General features: G+C 36.3%; 1 protein-coding gene across 1 annotated transcript in view; it reads left to right on the top strand.

Moving 5' to 3' along the window:
* The window catches only part of CTSD (cathepsin D), a 42,148-nt gene extending 19,099 nt beyond the window's left edge, over positions 1-23,049 (top strand). The window contains exons 3-9 of the mRNA XM_039319596.1: positions 7,205-7,328; positions 12,392-12,510; positions 13,976-14,175; positions 14,733-14,855; positions 17,008-17,152; positions 21,164-21,262; positions 21,900-23,049. Coding sequence (XP_039175530.1) covers positions 7,205-7,328; positions 12,392-12,510; positions 13,976-14,175; positions 14,733-14,855; positions 17,008-17,152; positions 21,164-21,262; positions 21,900-22,070 — 981 coding nt within the window. The 3' untranslated portion in view covers positions 22,071-23,049. The remainder of the gene's footprint in view (positions 1-7,204; positions 7,329-12,391; positions 12,511-13,975; positions 14,176-14,732; positions 14,856-17,007; positions 17,153-21,163; positions 21,263-21,899) is intronic.
* Positions 23,050-25,998: the final 2,949 nt, after the last annotated feature.

Consider the following 25,998-nt stretch of genomic DNA (forward strand, 5'->3'; position numbering starts at 1 on the left):
AGTCATGCTATTCTAAAGCCATGTTAAAACCTCTCCTAACCTAAAGTTCTGAACAAGTTACCTGTTCACACTCCTTTCTTTCTCATACTGTCAATTATGTTTCTATAAAACAAGTACCAACCTGTGCTTCAACTGGTAGTCATACTTCATTTACAAGAATGGAATTGGCTGTTTTTCAGACAGATTTGAATCTGCATAGGATCTGAGGCATTTGTATCTGTCTCCCCAACCAACAGGGTTGGAGGCTGTCAAAATCCACTGCAAATAGATTCCTGGGTATCTGTATGTCCCATTGCTAAAACCTCTGCTTATTTATGAATCCAGTGAGTGGAGATTCTAGAGAGAATAAGACAGAGAGGGCTGATCAGGCAGTATTTTTCTACTTTAAAAAAAAATTGTTATCTGCCATTCAAGTCCTAAGGTATTCAAGATATTTGAAGAGCAATTTAAAAAAAACCCAAACAAAAGACAATGGAGCAAAGGATAATTAAAAATACTTAAAACTTGAACAAGAGTTCAAGTTTTGCTGTAAACAAAATTATAAATGTTTATAATTGCTGTAACAATACTTGCCTAGCTTGAAAATTGTAAGGATGCTGAAAATCCTGACACCATTGTATTTCAGGAACTTGTCGGGTAATTAGGAGAAGTGGGTTTGATGCTGACATATTTGCTTTGTGTTACATTTTTCTCGAGATGTTTTGGTTGAAAAGTAATCTATAGTTCTATACCTTTAAAATCCTACAGTAAAAATATTTTTAACCGGGGATGATGCTTGAGAGTATTATGGGATGATTATAAGTATTATTGCTATGTTGCTTTTTACATAATATCTTGTGCATTGAAGCAAATGCATGATGTTTGAATCTCAATATTCACCTTTGCTTTGATGCAGTTTTTTGGACTACATGCACATACAAATGCTGTGGTCTCTGGCTGTCTCTGAGTCTCTTCAGATTGCCCTCAGGGTACAAAAGAATGCTTTTGTAGGCTACAGAACAAGTTGCTTTTAGCATAATCAGTTCATCTCTGAATTAACCACACCTATCCTGACATCATGTTTGTTAAAAGCTTTCCCCTTCCCCTTCTTTGGTGAATGAACACACAGCGTCCACTGAAAATGCCAAATCTGCCTATGGTTCAAACATGGGAATTGCAGAACAGGCTGGCTTTGCTCTTATTACACACAGGAAAGCAACTTTGAAAGTCAAGGCAAGGAGAGCTTGCTAAATTGTTCTCAGTATCTTCCCTTTTCAGAAGAATGGCAAACATAATCTGAAGTGCACTAAGTAATCATGTGCAGTTTAAATAAAAGTATAACAAACTAATGTTTCTCCAGAAAAGCATTTTTTTCTGTCTGCCACACCCAATAAACTGACATGCTATCATTTGAAATACGAATTAGAGAAATTATATGTGTACTATCAAACAGTTTTCTCTAACATTACTGGCACAGCTCCTTTTCCTTTGCTGCAGTGGTTTCAATCTCCTAGTTCAGGCAACCTTGGCTCTTTTATGACTCATGGACTTCAACTCCCAGAATTCCTGAGCCAGCACAAATCCTGAGTCATAAAAGAGCCAAGATTGACTACCCCTATCCTAGTTGAAAAAAAATCTACACCTTTGAGTTGAATGGAAAAGCGTAAACTCTTGAAACAATCTTGTTCGCAGTTACTATACCTGTCTTTCCTTCTCCATTGTATGTGTGAGGCTCTATACTTCTTAATTTTTCATTCTTCAAACAATGTTAAGCTAATCAACAAAGAAAAATACAAATATATGCAATAGCATTCAAGTTTCCTCAGACCTTCAGAGTTAATAAGTATAGGATTTTTAAAAAGGCAGTCCTGGAAATTATTATAAAAAGAACAATTCTAAAACCTTTGACTATTTTTCTCAAAATATTTGTCCCTTATAAAAGAATGCAGATTTTACATAGATTGGCCACATATTGTTGCAAGTCCAGGTGTAGATTTCTCCTTCCAATGCTATATCATTTTAGCCAATTCCCATGTTTTCTTGATATTTGATAAATTTCAAATAAAATCAAGAACATGTATATCTTAGATTTTGAATTAAGATAAGCACATCTTTATTTGTCTGGATGTTTATTAAAAATGTAACTCAAAAGCTTGAGTTCCCTATATAAACCTAGAATAAGACGGATTCACTATAACTGGACAAAAACTGAAAGCCAAATTAGCTGTTAAAAATCAGTCTCCAATTTTATCAAGGAAATGGATTTATAATTTGAATACATAGTAGAGTATTTGCCTGATCCGGGAATAACAGTGATTGCTTCATTAACACTAAATGCAGTGGACTGATTGAGAAAGCTGCACCATAGGCCTCTAGTAAAATAAGAGACAAAAACCTGCTTTTGTTTAATATCAATCATTGACCATGAGTCTTCTATAATTTCATAGATTTAATTGTAATGATAATCCTTGAAGCAACTTCTGAGCATTTTCTATTTTAAAAGATCCATCACTTTCAGTTGATTAAGAATGAATATTATATAATTTAGAATGACATCAAAATGAATATGATTGATGAATATGGAATCTGCTCTTCTCCCACTCGTATCCTAAATAAATGGTACAATGGTACATTGCTTAACTCATTTAATATCCAACTAACCTGTTCCATATCTCATTGCTTTGTGCAAAGTAATCAAAACTCAGTTTTAAAAGCCCAAGAAACTTCCTAAATTTGCATTTAGCAGAGACCAAAGATTTTTATCAGGCCAGGGATGGGTGAGATGTATAATGCCATCCCATTCTCTCTTAAACCATAATGATTATTTCAGAGAGAGGCTTTGCTGAACATTTACTTCACCAACCTTTGGGTGAGAGACCAATCTTCTATAAAGCATTACTGGTGCTGACATCAGTTAATCATCATGATCCATCTTTCTCTAAGTTAAAAATTTTGTGATACAAAATTGTCAAAATTATAAAAAGTTGCCTACTAAAACATGGCCAAGGAAGGACAACAGGTGACATGTTATTTTTTAGCAAATTTTTCCTTTGAAGCTGTTGGAAAACCACTGTAGTTGCTAAATAAACTAACTTTAGCAATCTTGCTGAAGCTGTTGGAAAGTGTTTTCATTTCAGCCACACCCAGCCCACCCCCACAGTTGTTCACATGCATAAAAATACTATAATGAGGCTTTCACAATCAACTATGCTTAGTTAACATTTGATAAATAACCTGCAGTACTATAACATTAGAAATGTCATCTGGGAAAGATGGAGATGATAATTCATATTTGGGAAAATGATTTTCAAATGTAGGCTTGCTTATCTGATGCTTTTCTGAAGCAATGCATATTTCAAAGGAACTTAAATAATAATGCTGAATCAAAAGAAAGGAGAACAAAAAGCACTCCGTTTCATTTCATTTCTTCATATATTTAACAGCTTTATAACAGGGTTTTGTACCACAAGGATGGGCAGATCTGTAGATCTGAAAGAAAAATAAGTACTTCAGGACACACGTAAGTGCACACATAGCAATTAATAATTCTTGAAACCAAATTTGCATCTTTCCCTGGTATCATCCTGCAGCTCTCACAACAATGTTGTAGTATACGCCAAAGAATCCTTTTCCGTTTGAATTTGAAGTGTTGTGCAGCCCTATTTTTTGTTGTTGTTATGCAATAGATTATGATAGTTGATTAGAGGCCATCAAATCTGGTGACTGCATGAACAAATGCTTATTATCTTGCCTCGTGTCTAATAATAACTTGTAGCTCTTCCAATAATGTATTTACTCTCATTCGTCCACTTTATCCATTGTGTCCCTCTCTGTCTATTGGTCACAACTTTACCAAATGTAATAGTTTTCTCTAATTCTCTCATCTCTTCTCACATGGCCAAAACATGGCCAATCATTGCTTTATGAGAACAGTCAATTTTACTTGATCTAGCACTAATAGGTTCTTCTTGTAATCAATGGTACCTGTAATAAAAGTTTTTTAAAAAATCAATTTTTAGAAGTTTCTCCTTTCTCTGCTTTATTATTGTTCAATTTCCATAACTGTTCATTGTCATTGAAAAATTCATTGTTTTTAAGTATTTTAATTGTTGCTATTGAAATGAACTTTCCATTCATGATTTAGTCTGTTCTTATCATTGCCTTCCTTCCTTGGATTAACCTCATATTTTTACAGAAACCAAAAAAAAAAAAAAATACTTCTCAGTTTTAGTTTCAACTGTAATTTCATCAAACAATGTATCTTTATCATCTTATATCAGTTTTAAACTAGGTTTTTCATTTCCCATTTTTATTTTTGTCTTTTATTTTTGACTAACAAAGAAGCACTGTCCCGTGTATCTTAATTTTCTAATCTTTCAGTCACTATACTAGTTAACATCTCTTTAGATTTTGCTATTGTTGTGATTTAAATGGATGAAGGAACAATTTGGTTCCTTGCCTCAGTCTCTTGAATTCTCAACTATTTGCTTTTCTAAATCTAGTTCTTACAATAATTTCTTATAGTATAAAAAATCATCAGATAATGCAGCACAAGTATTGGCCTTAATATTTTTCATATTCTGGCATGATCCGTATAGTCCATTATCTGGCTTATGTTAGCTGAGAATGACAGACTTACAGCACTGCTGTTTGGATCTAATCCAGAGGTCCACAACCTTTTGGGCACCAGGGACCGGTTCCGTGGAGAAAGGATTTTCCACAGATCGGAGGGTGTGTGGTTTTGTGTGCTGCCTGTATCTCGCGGATGGGGCTTTGCTTGTTTATGCGGCCCGGTTGCTGGCATGCCGCAGCCTGGTACCAGTCCACGGAATGGGGGTTGGGGGCCCCTGATCTAATCTGCTTGGATGGGAGTTGTGGGAATAGAAGTCCAACATAATTGAAAGACTTTAGTTCAGGGGAGAAAGGCAGCTATCTTATTAAGAAAAAAAAAGGGTGAGTGAATTTCTTGTCTCAAAGCATGAAATTCAAAGAGACCGTCTAAATCCAAAATCTTATCATTTAGTTATTTCTTTTCTTTCTTAGGTTTTTTTAGACCTATTTTTATTGCTATTCATAGTTTTAAAATTCCTGGTATTAATTTTAGTTACATACTTTACTGATAGGCAAGAATACACAAGAACAATTGTGACACTTTCAGTATAGGTATTCCTTTACTTATAACCATAATTGAGACTGGAACTTCCATTGCTAAGCTATGCAGTGGTTAAATGAGTCATGCTGGATTTTATGATCATTTTAAAAAAATCAACAGAGTCTTTAAATGAATCAAATTTTCCTCATTGAATGTGCTTGTTGAAAGCCCTCTGAGAAGGTCCTAAATAGCAATTATGTGATCCTGGGGCACTGCAACCATCATAAATACAGGCTAATTGCCAAGAGCCCAAATTTTGATTTTGTATCTGTGGAGACATTCTAATGGTCATAAGTGCAGTGACCATCATAAGTCACTTTTTTCAATGCCATCATAACTTCGAACAGTCATTAAACAAATGGCCATAATTTGAGAACTGCCTGTAGAGGATAAATGATGTGCCAGCTGTGTTGCTAGAATGGGAAGTACGAGAATAAAGCCACCATGTGTGTGTCAGCAGCTGTGAACTATATTTATACAACAGCTCCAATGTTCATTTTCAATAGAAGTGACAAAATTGATAGTTTGGGAATTGCCTAACTAGAGTATCATCATTTCCAAACAGCCATTTTGGATTAGCTACTGAAGCCTAAATGCCCTGCTGTTTCTAAATTCTCTCAAAGGGAACATGGTTATTTGGACCAAGGTTACCTATTGTCCTTTAGTTGTTATAGTTCTTTGATCAACTCTGTTGGAGAAATCTGCACAAACATTTCTAAATTAGCAGAAATCTGTGTTCCATATGGGCCAACATTTACAGTGTGCATAAATCCGTATACTGTAGATCTTTTCTGCAAACTTTTTAAACAAATGTAAAAATGAATGAATGTAGAAACAGTTCAAAAGTTGTGGATAGCAATACTTGCTACTCTTATCGAGTAATCTTTGCAAGCAGCTTTCTTTTATTTTGTATGACAATATACAGACAGGTGTAGCTTGTAATGAGTTATTTTCACAGGGGAACTAGACCTTTCTTTATTGAATGTGGGCCAAACAGACTAAGTTTCCTGTTGGCTCTGCCAGTTCTATTCCAGACAGTCAGTAGGAAATATACATTTGCTAAGTAATAGTTGAAAGCTATTGAGAGAAATCAAGTAGCAGAGTTTTGCATGGAAGTTTGTTATGTGATAATTCTGAATACAAAAATGTTGGGATAAACAGCAAAGGACTTTAACAGAATGTAAAGTGCATTATAAAGTAGTATCTAATTTGAAGGGCGAGAGTAAAGGGGGAAAAATCAACAAAGGGAGAAGCTCAAGATCTTATTTTTTTCTGGAAAAAAACCCATTGCAAAGTATGCTGTTATTTTGAAGGGAACCTGTTGAAGCAGTGAATTGAGGCTTCTTCCTTTAGTCTGTTTTCTTTTACAAATATTGTTGGTATCACACTCTGTATATTACTTTTATCTTGCATGCTCTTGGTAACCAAGAAGCAGAACAAGCTGAAGTTTTGAAAAATGGTTATTTCATAGTGACTGGAATTTTTGGCAGTAAGAAGATTTACTTGTCTTTTCTTCCACATAAATGAATATTTACAATTCATTCCAGGATGGAGGGAATAGTTTGTTGCTGCTGCTGTTATTATCATCTCCCATATTTATTTTGTACAACTCAAGGTGCATACATAATGCTTTTTGTTCACAAAATATTATAAAACACTTAACTGTGAAGTTTTTTTACTTTGGATGCCAAAAAAACTGTTGTTTCACATTGTTTTCTATTATGGCATCCTAATGATGAGTATTCTTTCCCTATTACTGCCCTTTTTCCTACAAATCTTAATAAAAGTGATAAACATTTTTTACTTTACTCTTCATTTCCAAGTGCCTGATTATTGTTGGAGTGTCTTGACATTCATATGTTCTCTAAAATAATGAACAATATAGTTAGCAGTGTAGCTGGATCAAGCATATTTTGGATCTGTATAGAGTTGTATAACAGCTTGCGCTCTCTCTCTCTCTCTCTCTCTCTCTCTCTCTCTCTCTCTCTCTCTCTCTCTCTCTCTCTCTCTCTCTCTGTGTGTGTGTGTGTGTGTGTGTTATTTATTGTCCTTGCATTTTCTTTTCTTTTTCAGGCACAGTATTATGGGGAGATAGGTATTGGGACTCCACAACAGAAGTTTACGGTAGTCTTTGATACTGGCTCATCAAACCTCTGGGTGCCATCTAGTCACTGTACCTTGCTGGATATTGCCTGCTGTAAGTATCCATTCTTGCTTGCATAAAACCTCATAGCTGGCTGGTTTGTACAAGACCATCCCATACAATTATAAATTTACCTGTATGTTCTAACAATATAGGATGACATTCTAAGATAATTAGGCCTCTGTTGCTTAACAAGTATATGAAAACCATGGTTGTCTATATACTGCTTCTCAGCCAAACTACTGAACTTTTGCTGGTACATAATAGCTAAGGACCCCTCTACTTTATGAAAAATAGGAAGTCTTCAGAAGAAATTAATTTCTTATACTGCTTTCTTGGGCTATATCCAACATACGCAGTGGATTTCTATATATCCATTGGGAGTTCTTCTATTCCTTTCAGCTGAACTGTGAGTGTCCTCCAGTTCTATTCCAAGTTGTTGGCCAACCCAATGGAAGAGATTTGGAGGAGGATATTATAAAGAGGGGAAATTTTAACTTCTGGCAGAATGGCATTTAGATAAATCTCACATATATATATGATCCAGCCAGAAGTGACTTAACCCACCAACCCTTAAGAGAGAAGTAATTGTGGTTCCAGGCTTCCCAGAAGTGCCTAAGGCTAGAAGGCACTACTTTTCTGTAGTAGTGATATTATTCTGGAATACTTCTCTATGAAGAGTAACTCCTCCCTGTATTTTTCTGCTGCATTTTAGGAAGCTGTTGAATTACTTTGGAAGACATTCTCTTAACAAGCATTATACCATTGTTTCTTTTGTATTTTTATGTTTGTTACTCTGCCTTTGTTGGAGGTGTATGAAATCATTATTTTAATCTATTGTGGATGTTTTAGCTGTGGTCATAGTGTGTATATATACTGCTTTTTACTTCATTTTCTAGAGTTTCCACAGCTTCTCAGTAATATGTGATGCCTGATTTGATTATTCTGTTTTGTTTTTCTCTGAATACTGACAGTTGTGATAAATATCTTATGTCTCTTAAATTCACTGAAGTATGTTTCCTAATTCCTGAAATAAGTGGAGCACTTTCTGTTTGTGATGAGCTTCTGAAACATATCCATACCTCACTAGAGATCATAATGAACACATCTTCCAAACTGTTCTGTGCAACCTTTCCCATTCCCCAAAGCTATTGGATTAAAAAGATGAGAGTTACAACACACAAAATGAAGCCAATGCACCCTTCCAAATTAGTTATATGATTTAAAAATGTAGGTTAAAGAGAGGATTATCTTTCATATTTGTAACTTCAGACTTAAGCATTGCCATAAGACGCTCTATATTCTCTTTTGAAATGATCAAACTTGATGAAGCTGTAATACAACTCTACCTCCATTATACCAGGCTAAAGATAGCTGAAGATTGTTTGAAGAAGAAGGTTCAATTTGGGATACACATGATTAAATAATTTTGATCAGAGATGAATAGGGCTGAAAAAAGTGAACATGGGAGGTAAACTGCTTTGAATTATCTTCAGTTCTCTTTAAAAATATGAGTCCTATATGCATATTCTACTTTCTCAAATATGGAGATTCTTGAAGAAATACATGGCAGGTTAGCCAATTCTCACACTACCCTTTTCAAATCTTAATTTATCAGCCAAAATTGGATTTCTCCATTTAATTTCTGAATTCTTAGGGAAGCTTTAAAAAGTAGCCTTTGTTTTATATATATACATATACACATACATACACACACACACACACACACACACAAACACACACGCATGTATAAAATTTTTATAAGATAACATTCTTCAGCATTTAGCAAACAGCATGTTGTCTGGATTCATGTGTTTAAAAACAATAAGTAATAATTAGTTTCTATATTTTCATAATCAATATGTTAGTTAATAAAATGTTTCTTACATCTTCACTTCACCTGACGGTCTTCTTCTTACTAATACTTATTTAATGTTACATAGTACACATCACATTCCTTTCTCTCTAACTCGTTTTTCTAGCCATTGATAAAAAATTTCCCATTTTCTAAAATATATTGAATCTTCTTTCTCTTTTATCTTCAATGTCAATCTGTCCATTTCTGTACAATCGAAGATTTTCTTAATTCTTCCTCCATTGGTAGGTTTTCATTTTTCCAATATTGAGCAAATACTATTCTTGCTGTAGTTAATACATGTAAAATTAAGTATATAGATTCCTTCTCATAGTTTCCTACTATTATGCCTAATGAAAACAATTCTAGCTTAAAATCTATATGTTTTTTAATCATTTTCTCTAACCATATGTGTATTTTGGACCAAAATCTTTTAGCTTTAGGCCAGGGCATGACCTAAAAAGTAGCCTTTGTTAATAATTCCAAATAAAAAGCTGTAATTATCTGCCCTACTCAAAAAATCTCCTTGATTCAAGAGGACACTTATCAGCGGAAGATATGTATCAGCAGATGGCACTTGAAAAGGGCAGAACTACTTCAGATGTAAACTTGTAAATATTGAATCTCACAAGGAGTATAAATGTTCCTTTTTCCTTTTGGGTTTTTTAGTTCTGTTTAATTTATTTTCTTTATGTAGGCATGAATAAAGCAGTGCATGAATTGAATAAAGAATATGGCTTTAGTCCATATTTTTAAGGCAAATAATACTTGTTCTTGTTACTTTACTCCACTTAAGATGTTGCAGAACAGGTATAATGATGCAGGTTAATAAGTGGGATGGGATATTATACAATTTTAACTATTCCTTAGTTTCATGTAGCTGAAATAAGCATTTTGTATGCCTTTCTCCAGTGTTTTTAAACCAAAGTTCAATCCTTCAAATTAAGTTTTGAAACCTAGTGGGGGAGGGGGTTATTATGAAGTTAGGGGAAAAGTACTCATGTCTTATCTCTGCTTTTTTCAGTCACAAGGTTGAATAAGAATTCAGAATTATAGATAGAATTCATAAAGCACACTTCCTTATCAGGTCTTGAATGATGTGAGCCAAAAGATATCTCTTTCCCTTTGTTTATTTATCCCATCTGTTTGTTGCAATGTAGAAAGCAAATTAAAAAGTGCTATAAGAACTAAGTACAAGTAGTCCTTAGTGACAGTAATTGAGACTGGAAATTCTATTGCTAAGCAATGTGGCACTGGGCATAAAGTCACATGATCACACTATGTAGCAATAGTGCTTCTAGCACTTTCGGTTGCCATCATTAGGTGGATCCATACTGCTAAGCATGACTACTATTTATGACCTCCTGCCGGCTTCCCCATTTATTTTGTGTCAAGATTAACAGTTAACCAGCTTATGTAATGTAAGATTTAAGATGTAATGATGGGAATGACTCAGCAGGGTCTGTGTTTCTTTAAGATCCTTTGTATAAAGGGAAGGCTCCGCTGATGTGTTCTCTCTCTTTTGTTTCCTGCTGTAACTGTGGTTTATTGGATCCTGCTGTATTAGCACGTGTGTGTATATTGTTCCTGGTGTATGATATTGTAGATAGTGTAAGATAAACCACTTTTTAATATAGACCACTGTTTACTGTGTTTACTCCTGGGTTATCTCGCGCAGTAAGACTGCACGCTCTAACACTTTGCTTGTTAAAAATTGACAGTGAAGGTTGACATGACTGCAATATGCTACAATGTCATAATTAGTGCTTTTTTGTTAAAAAAAAAAAGAAAGAAAAAGAAAAAAAAAGGTGCCGGAACTCACACATGTCATACAACCCGCCTTGCCTACCCTACAAGGTTTACCTTTGTAGTTGAAAAAAAAAAATCCTTCAATTTTAAGTGTAATTAAAAGACTAGGATTTTGTTCAAGGTAATTTAATACTATTAATGTTACAAATCAACCTTTATTGTCAAAGTACAACATGTGTACAATGAGATTGGATAAGCCTACCCTACACTGTGTGGCTTTAAATTACAAGGTATTTTATTAATCTTTTGGGACATTTACCACTGGCATACCCATTTAGATTAATGAGTGGGAATGTCAGCTTTCTATGTGGAATGAAATTGGCCCAATAAAACAAAATTTGGTTGCTTGTAAAAGATTGAATTATTTTCAAGAAATTGTCAAACAAGGTGGAAAAAATTACATTTGGAGTTTAATATGGATATTGACTTGAAACAAATTAAAGTTGAAACTTTGTCAGTGAACAGATTACTTTTAATTTACCTTTAAATTAAGCTCAATTTAATAAATAGATCTGATTAAACCTCATACTGTAGGTCTACCTTTACATCTGACCAATACATAATTAATATATTATTATTAATAATAATACCTCCAAATCACAAGACATTGGCTTTATTCTTATTCTTCCTCTCTGCAGTTTGAATATAAAGTATACAAGACTAAAAAGAGATTTTCATAGACATCCCAGCCTTTGAACTACCCAAGGAACTGAAACAGCAAAGTTTTGCTGTCGGGCAAGCTTCCACACCAGTCATCTTTCTTTCCTCTCTCTTCGCCTCTTTTTAACCTCACACCCCACCTTCTGTAAGGGAAGGCAAAAGGCTCACTCACCCTCTTGTGAAAAATGGCCTCCATGTTCTTATGTCTCCCACTGCCACCATCGGCTTCCACACCACATGGTCCGACCTAGCCAATCAAGCCACACTCTGGCTGTGGTGCTCCGGTGCCTCATGGCTCCTTCTAGAGGAGGTGGACAGCACCGGAGAGGACCCCACTCGCACCGTACCGCCAGCGGGCATTTTCAAAAGCAAACAAGGATAGGAAGGGCAACAATAGGAAAAGAACGCAACTCTGGAAAATATGTCAAAAAAAAGGTGCCGGAACTCTGTTCTGGTGCGTTCTATGACAAAAAAAGCCCTGGTCATAATTGTATGTTGGATGCCAAACAACTGAATTGCAATTAGGTGATTGCAGGGGATGCTGTGATAGCCACTACAAGCACTGGCCATAAGTGCCACTCACTTGTTCAGCTCTGTTATAACATTGAATGGTTGCTGAACTAGTGGTTATTAAATGAGGACAGTCTGTGTACTCTTAATTTGGCTCCTGTCTCGTCTTCCACAGACTCTGTTTGAGTCTCTGTGATTTTTATTTAGAGCACAGAGTCAATTAAATTGTGTGCATTAATTCCATGCATGTGGTCGACTTACAGTCCTTATGTTCTTTCTGCAGTGATACATCATAAGTACGATTCTTCAAAATCTAGCACATACGTGAAAAATGGTACGGATTTTGCCATCCATTATGGTACTGGGAGCCTTTCGGGATATCTCAGCCAGGACACTGTGACGGTTAGTACAATGGCAGCATTTCATTATTTAAGTCATAAAAGCCTCCAACTCTTCAGCCAAAGTATTACCCTCACCCCCCACTGCATTGGCTTTACTTCATTGTGCTTTTGAAAAAATATAGAAATATTTGAAAGGGTATATAAATATTACATGATTGAATCTCCTTATTTTAAAAGGCAAATGTTTACTTAATGTCTTACTTATTCAGAAAAACAAAAGCATCACAAACAAATCGTAAGAGCCTATTCAGACCTTTTGGAAGAGAAATTTTTCTATTTTCTCATTACTGTCACTGCACTTTTAGTCATCTATAACAGAAAAAGCAAATAAAGGGATGAAGATTGATGATGGGGAAATGTTGGATTAAAAGAATGCTTTTCAAGCATTTTTTTATAAATGTGTAGCTCTCCCCTGCAAAAGCATGGATCATTTATCTCGCAGCCTTAGTAATATGAATCCAAGCTATTGCCTTATTCACAATTTTATTATGTATACATCCTGCTTTTTCATCATTTTAAATCATCTAATATGGGGTCATCTTTTTTTTTCTTCCTTTGGAAAAGAGAGCAGGAGTTTTTACTCAAAAGATTAAAAGTCCCAATTCTTAGAATTCAAAAATGCAAAACTCAAATTTTTTAAAAAAAGAACAAGAGACTTTGATGACTAGAAGCACAGGGCTTGATGTTTCCCACATTTCCTAGGGGCTTCAGCTCTAAGAATGTCAGAAAGATCTCTCCAGATACTCCCAATATTCTAAGGAGCCCCTTTTATGAAGTCAAATAGATAATCTCAAGGTTTCCTCTTGATCTGAGGATACTTCACTTGCTCAGGGATGCAACGTGATGAATCTTTCCAACTGTTTTAGTTAATGCTTCAATGTTATGTCTGTGCTTCATGGATATGTCTTTAGATACATCCTTCCCCTACTAACTATTTATTTAATGGATTAAACAGTTAGCTTCTTCTGTCCTGTACATGTCCTTGCTTATGCTGTTTCCTAATCCAGGTAATATTCTTCATGAGTTTTTTTCCTGCATAATCTCTCTTTATCTTTATTGGATTTTAATTTTGTCAAAATGTGAAGCTTTCTTTTAATCCATAATGATCTTTTTAGCAAAATATTTAATTCTTTGATTCCTTGTGAAAACTTATTTGCTTATTTCAAACTTTTTATGATGAATAATATGCAGTTTCTAGATTTGGCTGAACTACAATTCCCAACAATAAATTTAGCAGCATAGCCATCCAGTTTATCTGAGGGAAGTGGCTACATTAGGATGATACTCTCATCCTACACAGAGTGCAAAGTACTAAGCAAATCATTTAGGGATTCCTGGGTATTTGTGTCTTGCTTGCTCTATATCATACAATGCTCATTGAGGTGTATCAAGTGAATATTGCCATTTCCAGATGTGATTTAAGCATGTATTTTGTCTTCTTCCTTTCTTATTGGTTTTCCTATTAGATTGGTGACATGTGTGTCAAGAACCAGTTGTTTGGTGAAGCTACCAAGCAGCCTGGCATCACTTTTATTGCTGCAAAGTTTGATGGCATTCTCGGCATGGCATACCCCGAGATCTCTGTGGATAAAGTAGCACCTTTTTTTGATAATGTAATGGAACAGGGATTATTGGAAAAGAACCTATTTTCCTTTTATCTAAACAGGTGAGCCTCAGACTGGTATACTAAAGTCTTTATTGTTTATTTTATGTTCACCCTTGCCATATAGCCAGTTTTTAGAGCATAATAGCTGGAGACCCACCCATTTTCAAAGTAATAGCCTCAGTGTCAATAGATATGAATGAAGATATTCTTAGAAGACCATGTCCATTTTAGTTACAGTTTTAAGCAAAGTTATCTTTCTACAAAGATGCAGATTTGGAATTTTTTGAAGGCTCTTGAACTATCAGGGCAGACCCCATAATTATATAAACAATAAATGACTTATTGCTCAAACAAATATCTCTTGTATTTGAAGCAGGTTTTCTGAATTCAGTTTGGACTTAATAGTAAGAGTTGCTAGGATTCCAAAGTTGTTGAGATCCTTGAAAGAACATTCAATTGTGTTGCTTTGCTAGGATTCTATGAAAGTATGTCAGATCCTACAGATCTGTTTGTGTTCTTTATTCTTCATAGCTTCTATAAATTCAGTATAGTGGCTCAGAGGCAACTTCCTTGTTTGTACTGATTTTTTCCCTATGCTTGTGTATTGTTTCTTCAAGGGATCCAAAAGGCGAAACTGGAGGGGAATTGCTTTTTGGAGGAACAGATTCCCAGTATTATAGTGGAGACTTCAGTTGGGTGAATGTGTCTCGTAAAGCTTATTGGCAAGTCCACATGGATAAGTAAGTGCTCTTTGCTTTGGTTATACTTATAGCTAGTTTTATTTATTTATTTAAAACATTTATAGAACCACCCGTCTTATGACCAATTCTGGGCATTTCCCAGTCAAACATGTCTATAGCTTACTTGCATATATGTTTAGATAAGTCCAAAATCTATAGCAGAATGTTGCCTTATGGCATATAACATTTAGTAACTTAGATGACAATTTCTAAAAAGTGTGGTCCTTTTAGACCTAATTTTCTGCAGAAGGAGAATTGGAGTGGAAAGGAAAAAGAATGGTTTTAAATATCTCATCCTCCTGAAATGTATCTTCACTGTGGTATACTAGTGTAACCACCGTAGACTTCAGAGCAGTTTATTGCTGTATATTGGGCTTGTTGCATACAAAGGATAATATATCTTAAATTTGTTTCTGTCATCTTGTTTCTTATCTCTACCCCCACCCCTATTCTATTAGAAAAAAGAAATGAGGGAAAATATTTTGATCTCTTACTGCAGAGGTCCCCAACCTTTTGGGCACCAGGGACCGGTTACGTGGAGAGAGGTTTTTCTGCGGACTGGAGGGGGTGTGGTTTTGTGTGCTGCCTGCATCCCGCAGATGGGGCTTTGCTTGTTTGTACGGCCTGGTTGCTAACATGCCACAGGCCGGTACCAGTCCACAGACCAGGGGTTGGGGACCCCTATCTTAGTGTCTTGATTGATGGCTGCTTTGTCTGAATGCCAAGTTTCTAGGAATTCCCTAGTGTTTTTGGATTTGGTTGGGAGAGAATGGTGATCTCTCAGGATCTGCAGCAAAGTCCTGAGATGAGGCCTAATACTGGTGATTAAGACTCATAGCAGATATCTTAATGTATTGTCTAGAAACTAAAGCACTCCCATACAGAAACCAAAAGTATGGATCTGGTATATAGATAACACATCATAATTAAATAGGCACATGAGACAATCAACAATATATTCAAAGAAATAAAATTCACAGGGGAAAAAGAAAATAACATATTCCCTTTCCTGGATATCCTCATCAGGAGAAAAAACAACAAACTAGAAATGCAAGTCTACCCAAAACAACCCACACTAACCCAGAGTTCCATTACCAAAATTAAGAGCTCAATTTCCCACAAAAGTTGCTATGTAGACACTATTCAGATGGACACAAACACACTGCAACAACTTGGAACAGCAGAAAAATGACTGCCTATATAATATCTTCCAACAGAATGGTTATCCACATAGATTTATCGAAAAGTGCCTGATCGCTCACTACAGCACATGTAGGATAAGCTGTGAAAAGGATAATATACGTGAAAATAAAGCTCACAAACAACAACATATTATTGCAACCATACTACATCACTGTAGCACCCAAACCAATTAAAGCCCTCCTAAACATTTTAAGCAAACCCAGTGGCCCAAGAACAACAACAAAAAAGTGATTTACAACATACAGGGTAAGTATGATAACAACTACTACAGTATGTATGACAGGCAGGCAGAACATTAGCAGAGTGCATCCATGAACACCAACTAGCAGTCAGAAGACACAGTGAAAACTCCTTTATTTCACAATGCATAGAAAGACTCAAATACAATTTCAACTGGAAAATTGTTGGCATCTTAGACCAAGCCAAATCCAAACACTGGTATTCAGACAAATTGGCCATCAATAGATACATACAGTTAAACCATGTTTACACATCATTCAAAAGATAATAAAAAAGCTAAGAAGAAAACAAAAATACCAGAATACAACATCTAGATAAGCAGGGATTAATACCTGACAGTCAAGTGGAAACCAAAAACTTTATCAAGAAACTATCAAAGAGAAAACGCCCACCAACACTGGCAAGTCAAGTTACGGTATATAAACAGGGAAAAAAAACCCATACCTATTCACACTAATGTTGAATAATGGAACATTTGCAAGTAAATGATCAGTCTCAGAGCACCAAGGATTCCACAGTTTAACCCTGAGCTACATATATTATGTTGGAACATGTATAAAAGCTTTTCCCCTGCATATAAACTCTCTAGTAAATTTCTAATAATTGTATTATTATTATTGTATTATTATCAATGTAACTGTGCAAGGATTTGATTTTATATTGCTGCGCTCTTAAGGAAAAAAACTTGAGATCCATTCTTTCCTTCCAGAGTTGATGTTGCTAATGGCCTAACTGTGTGCAAGGATGGCTGTGAAGCTATTGTAGACACAGGAACATCACTTATTACAGGGCCAACTAAGGAAATTAAAGAATTGCAGAAAGCCATTGGAGCTAAGCCAATCATTAAAGGACAGGTAAATTCAAACAGGAATTAGAGTATTGTGGTACTGCAGATGTTAGACTTACTAATTTGAGTTTTTGTTTATTTATTTGATTCTAATCTCTCTTCAACCTGAACTTTATGCTAAGCATTCGTCTTCATTCAATCAAATATTATTTGTACATTGGTTTAAATTTAGGTCAGGTTCAGATACGTCTACTGGTGTTGACTTGCCATTAAAGATAGCTTTCTCTCTAGTTCAAAGCTCTGTTATCTTGAATAATTTTTTGACAGTTTTGTAATTTGCCTCCCATGCCATAATACAAAGTCCTAGCCATAATAAATTCTCCTCTATGCTTCTAATATTTTAGAAAGAAACTAGAATTAGTGCAGTTCTTCAAGTCAGGATATAATACCTGCTCAGTGTTTCTGTTCTGCATAATATTTGAAGACATAGAAATACTTTTCTGTAACCAGAATTAAATTCCTTATTTTCTGGATAAAAAGGCTTCTTCGCTGAGAAGTTAATTAACCTTCAAGTAGAAATCATAAATACTGAATACAGATACTTGGATTTAGTGAAATCACCAACTTTCAGTTCCTCGTAAAAACAGCAAAAAAGGCAAAATTCATTTTAGGAATTAAAAAAAACAAAATAAAACTACTAGTATCATAATATGTCCCCACAAATTGTAAGGCACATCTGGGTATTGAGAATGATCCTGATAAACCTTCCATTAAATGGTTGACAGAGCTTTAAAAATGTAGAAAAAAGCATTCAAAATAAATCAACTCATGTTACAGGAAGGAATAAAAACAATGAAAGTGGTCCTTTGGAACTACATTCTTTTTAACTAGAATTGGATTTCTAATGTCTTTAGTTTGGGTTTGTGAGTTGGTCCCCTCAATGGCTAAGTTATCTACTCTGAGTCTGACATGTTGTCCCTCAAGATGTCTTCTAACTGGGAAGGCAAGATATCTTCCCATACCTTAATAGTACATTAGGAGTGCTCTAAGCCAGCAACCCACAACCTTTTGAGTACCAGGGACTGATTCCGTGGAGGGTGGTTTTTCCACAGACCAGGTGGGCGTGGTTTCATGCACTCCTGGATCCCACGTGCACGCAGATGCGTTTCGCTCGCTTCTGCAGCTCAGCTCCTGGTGGACTGCGGACCGGTGCCAGTCCATAGCTTGGAGGTTGGGGACCCCTGCTCTAAGCCTTGTCTCTCTACTGCAGTCTCTGCTACAAAGACTATTCTGGGTTGGCCCTTACTGTTCAATTTATCCCATAGGTGCTACCAAGTAGCAGCAGTGATGAGCCCCTTGGGTGAAAGGTTGGATATCTCAAACTTCCTTTCCCAGAAGCTCCCTTGGGACTCCCTTCTTGCTATGGTAGCTACTTGGTAACTATTGCAGTTATCACTTATTTTACGGAGAAAGGCATACTGTCCCTTTTAACTTTGGCACGTGAGGGAGGTAGCATCTCCATAGCTTATACAAGAACCCTGAGGAAAAATAATAAAAAAGAAACATATTGTGCAATGCCACCTTCTCAGCCTTTAGCGTAATTCATTTGATTAAGGAAATCAGTTTTCCATTCTTTGGAGATCAATCTTAGAAGCAATAGATAAAATTACTTTAATTAAAAAAAAGGAAATATGAAAATTCTTTTTGTTCATTTAAGTACCGTATATGCCGGCGTACAAGGTGACCCGGCGTATAAGACGACCCCGTCTTTATTGCCAGGCCGCATTCCTAGAAGGTCGTCTTATATGCCGGAAACTACCAGTATTTCTGGCATATAAGGCAACTCGGCGTATAAGATGACCCCCGTCTTTGGCGCCGATTTTAGCGCTCGTGGAAGTCGCCGTATACGCCGGCATTTACGGTAGTCACAGGTAAAGCATTTAATGGCAAAGAAGATGAAAATATAGAGCTGTCCAAAAACCGCATCTGAAAAAGTTGTGCCATAGAAAAACGATAAATAACAATAGAGATTCTTGGCAGATACAAGATAATAGATCTCCCAATACAGAAGATACTCTGTATTAAATAAAGAAGTGCCAAGCTGCATAAAATACATAATTTACTTGAGTGACTACAGAGAACATAAATATGAGGGAAAGTATATGTCAGAGACAATAGAGTTAACCATGCAGTAAAATAAAGCATAAACCCTTAATTTAGATTTCTAACTAAACTGGCTCACTTGCTTCTTCGAAACAAATGGATTTCCTGAAGCAAAGATTTATCTTTGCTTCCTCTGGATTTCACATATTCTTGAAACATTACATCCTTTAATTAAAGGCTCAGGAACAATATTACCTTAGCTCCTTTTCCTGTTCATATCCAGTTCTTCAGCGGATATTAGGAAACAAAAAAATCTTCCCTCTTCAGAAGGGGCGGAATTAGAGGAGACCACTTTGGATATATGCTAAATTCCATGCTTTAATCAGAAAAATTCTAAGACAGATTGATTTCATTTCTGGGAAATAGCTGTTAACCTTATGAATGCCAGTTATGCATGGTAAGAGTTCATGGATATGCAAAGACTGAAGAAATACAAGGGGAAATTCATGCTGTACATGGGGCTTCCCTTGGAGAAGACTTGGAAGCTTCTAGTAATTTAGAATGCATTGTCAATGATGGGATGTTTCAGTATGCCTGTGCAACATCACGGCATTGTCAATGATGGGATGTTTCAGTATGCCTGTGCAACATCACTGCTCTGCAAGATGCAGTAGTTGCTAGTGAGCTTCCAGATGCAGTTCAAAATGCTGTTATTACCTAGAATAGTGGTTCTCAACTTTTTTAATGCTGCGACCCTCCAACCGGTCGTAAGTCGAGGACTTTCCCTGCTCGGGAGTGTCGCGCATGCGTGGTGCCGCCCCCTGCGCCGGCCGAGGCGTAGCTGGCAAGGGGCAGCGACGGCGCAGGGTGACCACCAGCTGGCCCAGCCCAAGGGAGGTAAGGCACCCACCGGGCCCCACACACACCAGCAACCGTCCCTGCCCCCGCCGGCCTCCTACCTCTGGCCCTCTTTTACTTACATTTTTAGTAGTTGCTCAGCAGGGAGGGGTGGAAATTTCCAGACAGCTCTCCTTCGCTGCAGACAACTTGCAGCACCGTTTGCAGAATGGGACTTTTGGCGGGCTCAGCAGGGCAGAGACAGCCTGGACAATTAGACTCTATTCAAGAGAGTCTATTCTATTGGCTTTCAAAAGCCAATAGAATAAAAGGGAGTAGCACAGCTAAGGAAAAGGGGGAAAAAATGGCAGACTGCGTTTGGCGACCTCCATGAAATGGTCGTTCGACCCCAAATGGGGTCGCAACCCACAGGTTGAGAACCGCTGACCTAGAAAATCCTTCATGCATAGGGCCATATTATCTAAGGCACTGGCTATCTCCCATGATTGCAATCTATTAAGCCTGGGCAGAGTTGGATTGAATTCAGTCAAACAATGTCAGGACCTGGGAAGTATGCCTTCTCTGTTGTGACTCCTCTACTCTAAAATGATGCCCGCAACCCCAAGATCTATGTAGCTGCCACCCTGATGCCGTTCCAGACGTCTTTTAAAACATTGCTGTTCCTCCATGCCCTGGGGTTAAGGTGTTTGGGGAACACTGTTGGTAATGCTTTTTTTGTTTGAGAAGGTATATTTGTTCAGATGTATGGGTTTGTCTATTCTTCTTCTTTAATTGTTTCCTTATTTATTGTTAATTCTGCCTAATGTGTACTAGACTCTGCAAACTGATCTTAAGTAAAAACAAGGCACATTGAAGTAGTATTTTATATCTTAGGCAATCTTCCTCAACCTGGTGGTTCCAAAATTAATTTAATTATAACTATAACTGCCACCATTCCCAGCAGCATTACCAATAAGGGTTTCAAGTACATCTAAGGATGACCACTTTGGAGAACGCTATCTTAACTACTAGCTTCTATCACTTTCTTCTCCAGAAAGGAGAGGATTTTTCTCCATTCTTAATAGCCCAGTGTTTGTCCATAGCAGATTCTTACTGTTCTCTGTTGTTTTGTTTGCAGTACATGCTCCCATGTGATAAACTATCTACACTTCCCACTGTGTCTCTAGTGCTAGGAGGGCAGTCTTACGCTCTTACTCCAGATCAGTATGCCTTAAAAGTAAGTTCCATGACACTTTGATTTTTTTTTTCTTAATGCTTACCAGCTTATTTTAGGCATATTTTCTGCATTATATACCTAGTGATAGTTCTTTTGGACATGTACTGAATTGCTTCTGCACATTTAATGGTGGGGGCTATAGAAAGTACAATGGACTAATCCCAAGTATGTTTATACACTGGGATAGGTCAGGAATAATATTGAACACACACACATAAGATTGTAAAGAGATGTAGAAGAATTTTAGCTGCATGTTATTTTAGTGTCAGTTGAGAAATCTGTATTAAGCAGTAAGAGAATGTTATGAATTAAAAAAAGTAAAATAGCATTTTCAATTCTTGAAATAGAGAAACAAAAATATGACTTGTCCTTAAAAACTCTTGACACAATTATTAAGAAAAGTTGATGTCCCAGTGGTACTTTTTCCAAAAGACAACTGGACTTTCTTGGTTTTTTCCAAGAAAGCGCATGTGCGCGCGCGCACACACACACACACACACACACACACACACAAATTAATTGAACACTAAAGCTTTAAGTTCAAATTTTACACATTTTGCCTTAGAATTAATCCTATAGAAAAGCATAATGTTATAAAAAAAATTATCTTGTTTTACTTTTTCCTCTCCTTCTGTAGGTTACTGTTCAAGGAGAAACTCTTTGTTTGAGTGGATTTTCAGGCTTGGATGTCCCACCACCTGGTGGGCCTCTTTGGATTCTTGGTGATGTTTTCATTGGGCCTTATTACACAGTATTTGATCGAGATAATGACTCTATTGGTTTTGCAAAGAGTACTAGCAAGGTGTAAAAGCAATTAATCATTGCCTTCCACAGTCTCAATACAAATGCACTCCCAAGCACATTGTGCTTTGCTTTTATATTGTGACTGATTGCACTCAGAACAAAATCAAGAAAGTACAAATGAGAGGAAATGTTTTTAAATTAGAAAAGTTACTATTGATCTTCCAAAATTTATTTGCCATCCTTCTGATAACATACCATATAAAGGCTCTAATAAAATTACAAATTTTGGGGTGTCCTAATATTGTATGTACCCTTCAGATTTCTGATTCTTTGAAGCATGATCCTTTCATACGTTTCCAAGCAAAAGTTGTTTTGTATAAGCAACTTTATTTTCTGCCCACCCTCCCCAAAATTATGTATGCTTTTGGATACAATTTTCTAGCAACTCTCCCACCATATATGTATATATGCACATATACATATAATATATGTATGTACATATGTATGTATATTGCAGTTGATCATTGAAAAATTCTTAATAGTTGAGAAGTCACCCTAAAATTGCATTTGATTCTCTATTTGCACTGTTGAATATAAATATATAGATATATATAAAGCGATTGCATCTCTGTCATCTAGGAAGTGTGGAATGTGACAGAGCAGTTCTGAACTAACACATTTTATAAAACATGGTTATGGTTAGTAATGAATACTTGGGGAAACAGCCATTGTAATAGGGAGGATAAAATTTAAAGTGAAAGTAAAGATAAATGTTAAATTGCCATTTAGCCTAAGTTTCCCCTACTCAGGTAGTATGTTGTTTGTGAATATTTTGCTCTTCAGTTTTCCAAACCTTTTGTAATTCCTAGTTTCTTTTTGAGATATGAGAACAGAATTATGTGACTTTTCCCAAAAAATATTTCACATAAAACTTTATGAGACATTTTGGCTCAATTTTTGAGACATTTTGATTCAAGTTAGTTTTGAAGAAGAAGTATCCAAAATCTTTTTGCATAGATTTCTATATTGGGTATTCACAAAAGGAGCAGTTTCTGAACTGGGTTTTGTTTGGAACTTGAGAAGTCATATGATCAACTGTTGTAGAGCAAATGAGACTTGATAGATTACAGAGCGGTGCCATTGTTAATGCTAGGCTGTGAACAAAGAGACGTTAGTTCATTTGAAATGTTTCATAATATTTGAGAAGCCATGGGCAAGAAAGATTAAGAGATTTAGATTAAAATAGGGTTGTTTCAGATAAAGCCAATAGTACCCTGATTTTGTATAAGGGTCTTAAAGGGTCTTATTTGATGCAAATGTGGGATTGAATGGCACCTCCATAATAAAACATATCAGACACTTAAAACTGATCTGGACTAGTTGATAGTCTGGCAGTGTTACACATTGCAATTTATGGCAGCAGTTAATGTTGGATGAGTAAAAGTATCTCCAGTGCCATTACCAAAATTTTGACCATACAGATTATGATATTGGAAGTCTAAGCCAGGGGTGTCAAACTGCCGGCCCATGGGCCGGACGCATCACGTGGAAGCTGCGCCCACCCCATTGCCGGCAATGGCAAAACTGGCCCGATACATTGCGCGACGTCATGTGGTATCGTGAGTTTGACATATCTGGTCTAAGCCATTATGTCAGACATGTCAAACTTGCGACGTCAAATGACATCGTACAATGTATTGGGATGGTTTTGCCATTGCTGGCAATGGGGTGGGCGCAGCTTCCGGATGACGTATCCGGCCCGCAGGCTGGCAGTTTGACACCCCTGCATTATGTCAAGTAGGAGAAAGCTGTTGTATAGCAGATCGCACATTCTCGAGAAGAATAAAGTCCACCACATCTTATTGGAAATTGTTTTAGTAAATTTGACACGCAGATTGCACTGCTGGATTAGTAGTTCAATGTCATTCCCCTGGTGGCTTGGAGCATTTTCTTGCTTGTTTGCTCTACTTTGTGAAATGCTATTATGTTCTTGCCTGTTCAAAAGATACAATCTGTTCCATAGCTGTTCTCTACTCAACTAGTAATCAAATAAATTAAAAATAAACAGTTTTCACAACCACATATTATCATGTCATTCTTTAAAAAGTAGTCTGGAAAAATTTTAAAGGGAGTACATGATTCAGTGTGAACACTGACCTATATCATACCAAATTATATTGTATTTGTTTGTTATTGTTTTATCATATATGAACCCATTCCCAGAAAAAAATGATTTATTTTTGAAACCAAGATTTCTTTTATGCTTGGCTTGTTGCAATGAATTTAGAATCCAGATTTAATATTTTTTTATTTTAAAAAATGGGGTTTTGTTTGTTTGATACTGGGGGAAACAAAGGTAAAAAAAAAATGAATTGACTCAATAAGCCACAATTACTTTGTTCATTACAGACTCTTGCCTTTTCAAACCATGAATAGATTGTGCAGCTCTGTCCTAAATCTTAATTTTAAGCATTTTTAAATGAAAGTCTTATTAATAAAAGGATATGCTTAAATATGTAATTTGTATGTGGAAAAATGAAAGAAGCAAAACTCACTCTTAACCAACTAAAAGCATTACATGTTTTTGTGATTTAGTATCTTGTGTGATCCCAGCCTGTTCATGTGTCAAGACAATCTGCAAGACTACTGGCAGTTCATATCAGAAAAATAATGTAAATCAAGCAGAATTTAAGAAAATAAGTTATTCTGCTTTGACTCTGCAAATTTTTCTTCCTATCCAGATCTATGAAACTCCCATTGCATTCCAGAAACCCTATTGACCATTTCATTTTCTTTTTAGATTACAAAAATACTATTTTGATGGCTTAATAAAAATGTATGATAATTGTATTTCTATTACAAATAATAGTATTTTGAAACTGACATTACTTCTCTTCAATTGTTCAAAAGTCAAATGACAATTTTTTATGAATATTATATGAAAAACTAATTGAACAGGTTCTGGGTCACCTTTATAAGCAAGAGCTTCATTGGTTCATTACCTGATGAATATATTTTACTGTTTAAGAAACTTTGCTATATTAGTGTCTGTTGTGATGAGAAAATAAAATGCAATTTAAAGATGTCTAGATAATTCTACTTATGTATAATGGTAGCTATCTCCCTTATTACTAATTATAACAGGTATTGTTCCTGCAAACTTTTGTAAAAGCTGTAATCAAACAATTTAGGAACTAAAATAAGAGCATTATACCCTCTGGGAGGCCGGACTTAAGAGTATTGTGGGAAGAGAGCTCTTTGGTTTTGTTCTAGATACCTTTTCATATGCCAACTAGAGACTCCCGTTTGCTATAATACTACACATCTGCTGGAATCATCTACAACAGAGGTCCCCAACCTTTTGGGCACCAGGGGCTGGTTCAATGGAGAGAGGTTTTTCCATGGACTGGAGGGTGCATGTTTTGTATGCTGCCTGCATCTTGTGGGTGGGCATTGCTTGTTTGTGCAGACCGGTCGTGGCTCAGTACTAGTCCACGGGACTGGGGATTGGGAACCCCTGATCTACAAGGCCTATTGTGTTTTCCTAGTTCCTGTTGATCAGAGTAATTTTCGCTGTTTCATTATTTATTAAGAGTGGAGCACAGAGACAGCCTGTTGAATCCAGTGTATCCCACCACATTTATTAGAGAACTCATCAGGGTCACAACACCTTTCAAATTCTTCAGAACTTTTTTCATCCAAAGCAGTAAAAAAGACAACACTCCTTCAATAAAAATGTAAACAATGGAGGGGAGCTGTTGCTATTCAAGCTATGGCTGTATATGCGCGTGCTTATGCTTACACAGCCTGGAGCCAGTATTGATCCGATTCCTATCCATTTTTCCCTAACTGGACCACGAGGAGCGCTTCTTTCCCTTCGGCGCACAGTTGTTCCTCCCGGCCTCACTTGGAGTTTCTTCCCTCCCCACCACCCAGCCCCTCACTAAAGAGGTCGCAAATGGCGATCGGGAGCGGCTAACCCTTTTCCGGTG

This window comes from Crotalus tigris, unplaced genomic scaffold (assembly GCF_016545835.1).
Source record: "Crotalus tigris isolate CLP2741 ecotype Arizona unplaced genomic scaffold, ASM1654583v1 scf7180000023603.165588, whole genome shotgun sequence".
In the NCBI taxonomy this organism is placed as follows: domain Eukaryota; kingdom Metazoa; phylum Chordata; class Lepidosauria; order Squamata; family Viperidae; genus Crotalus; species Crotalus tigris.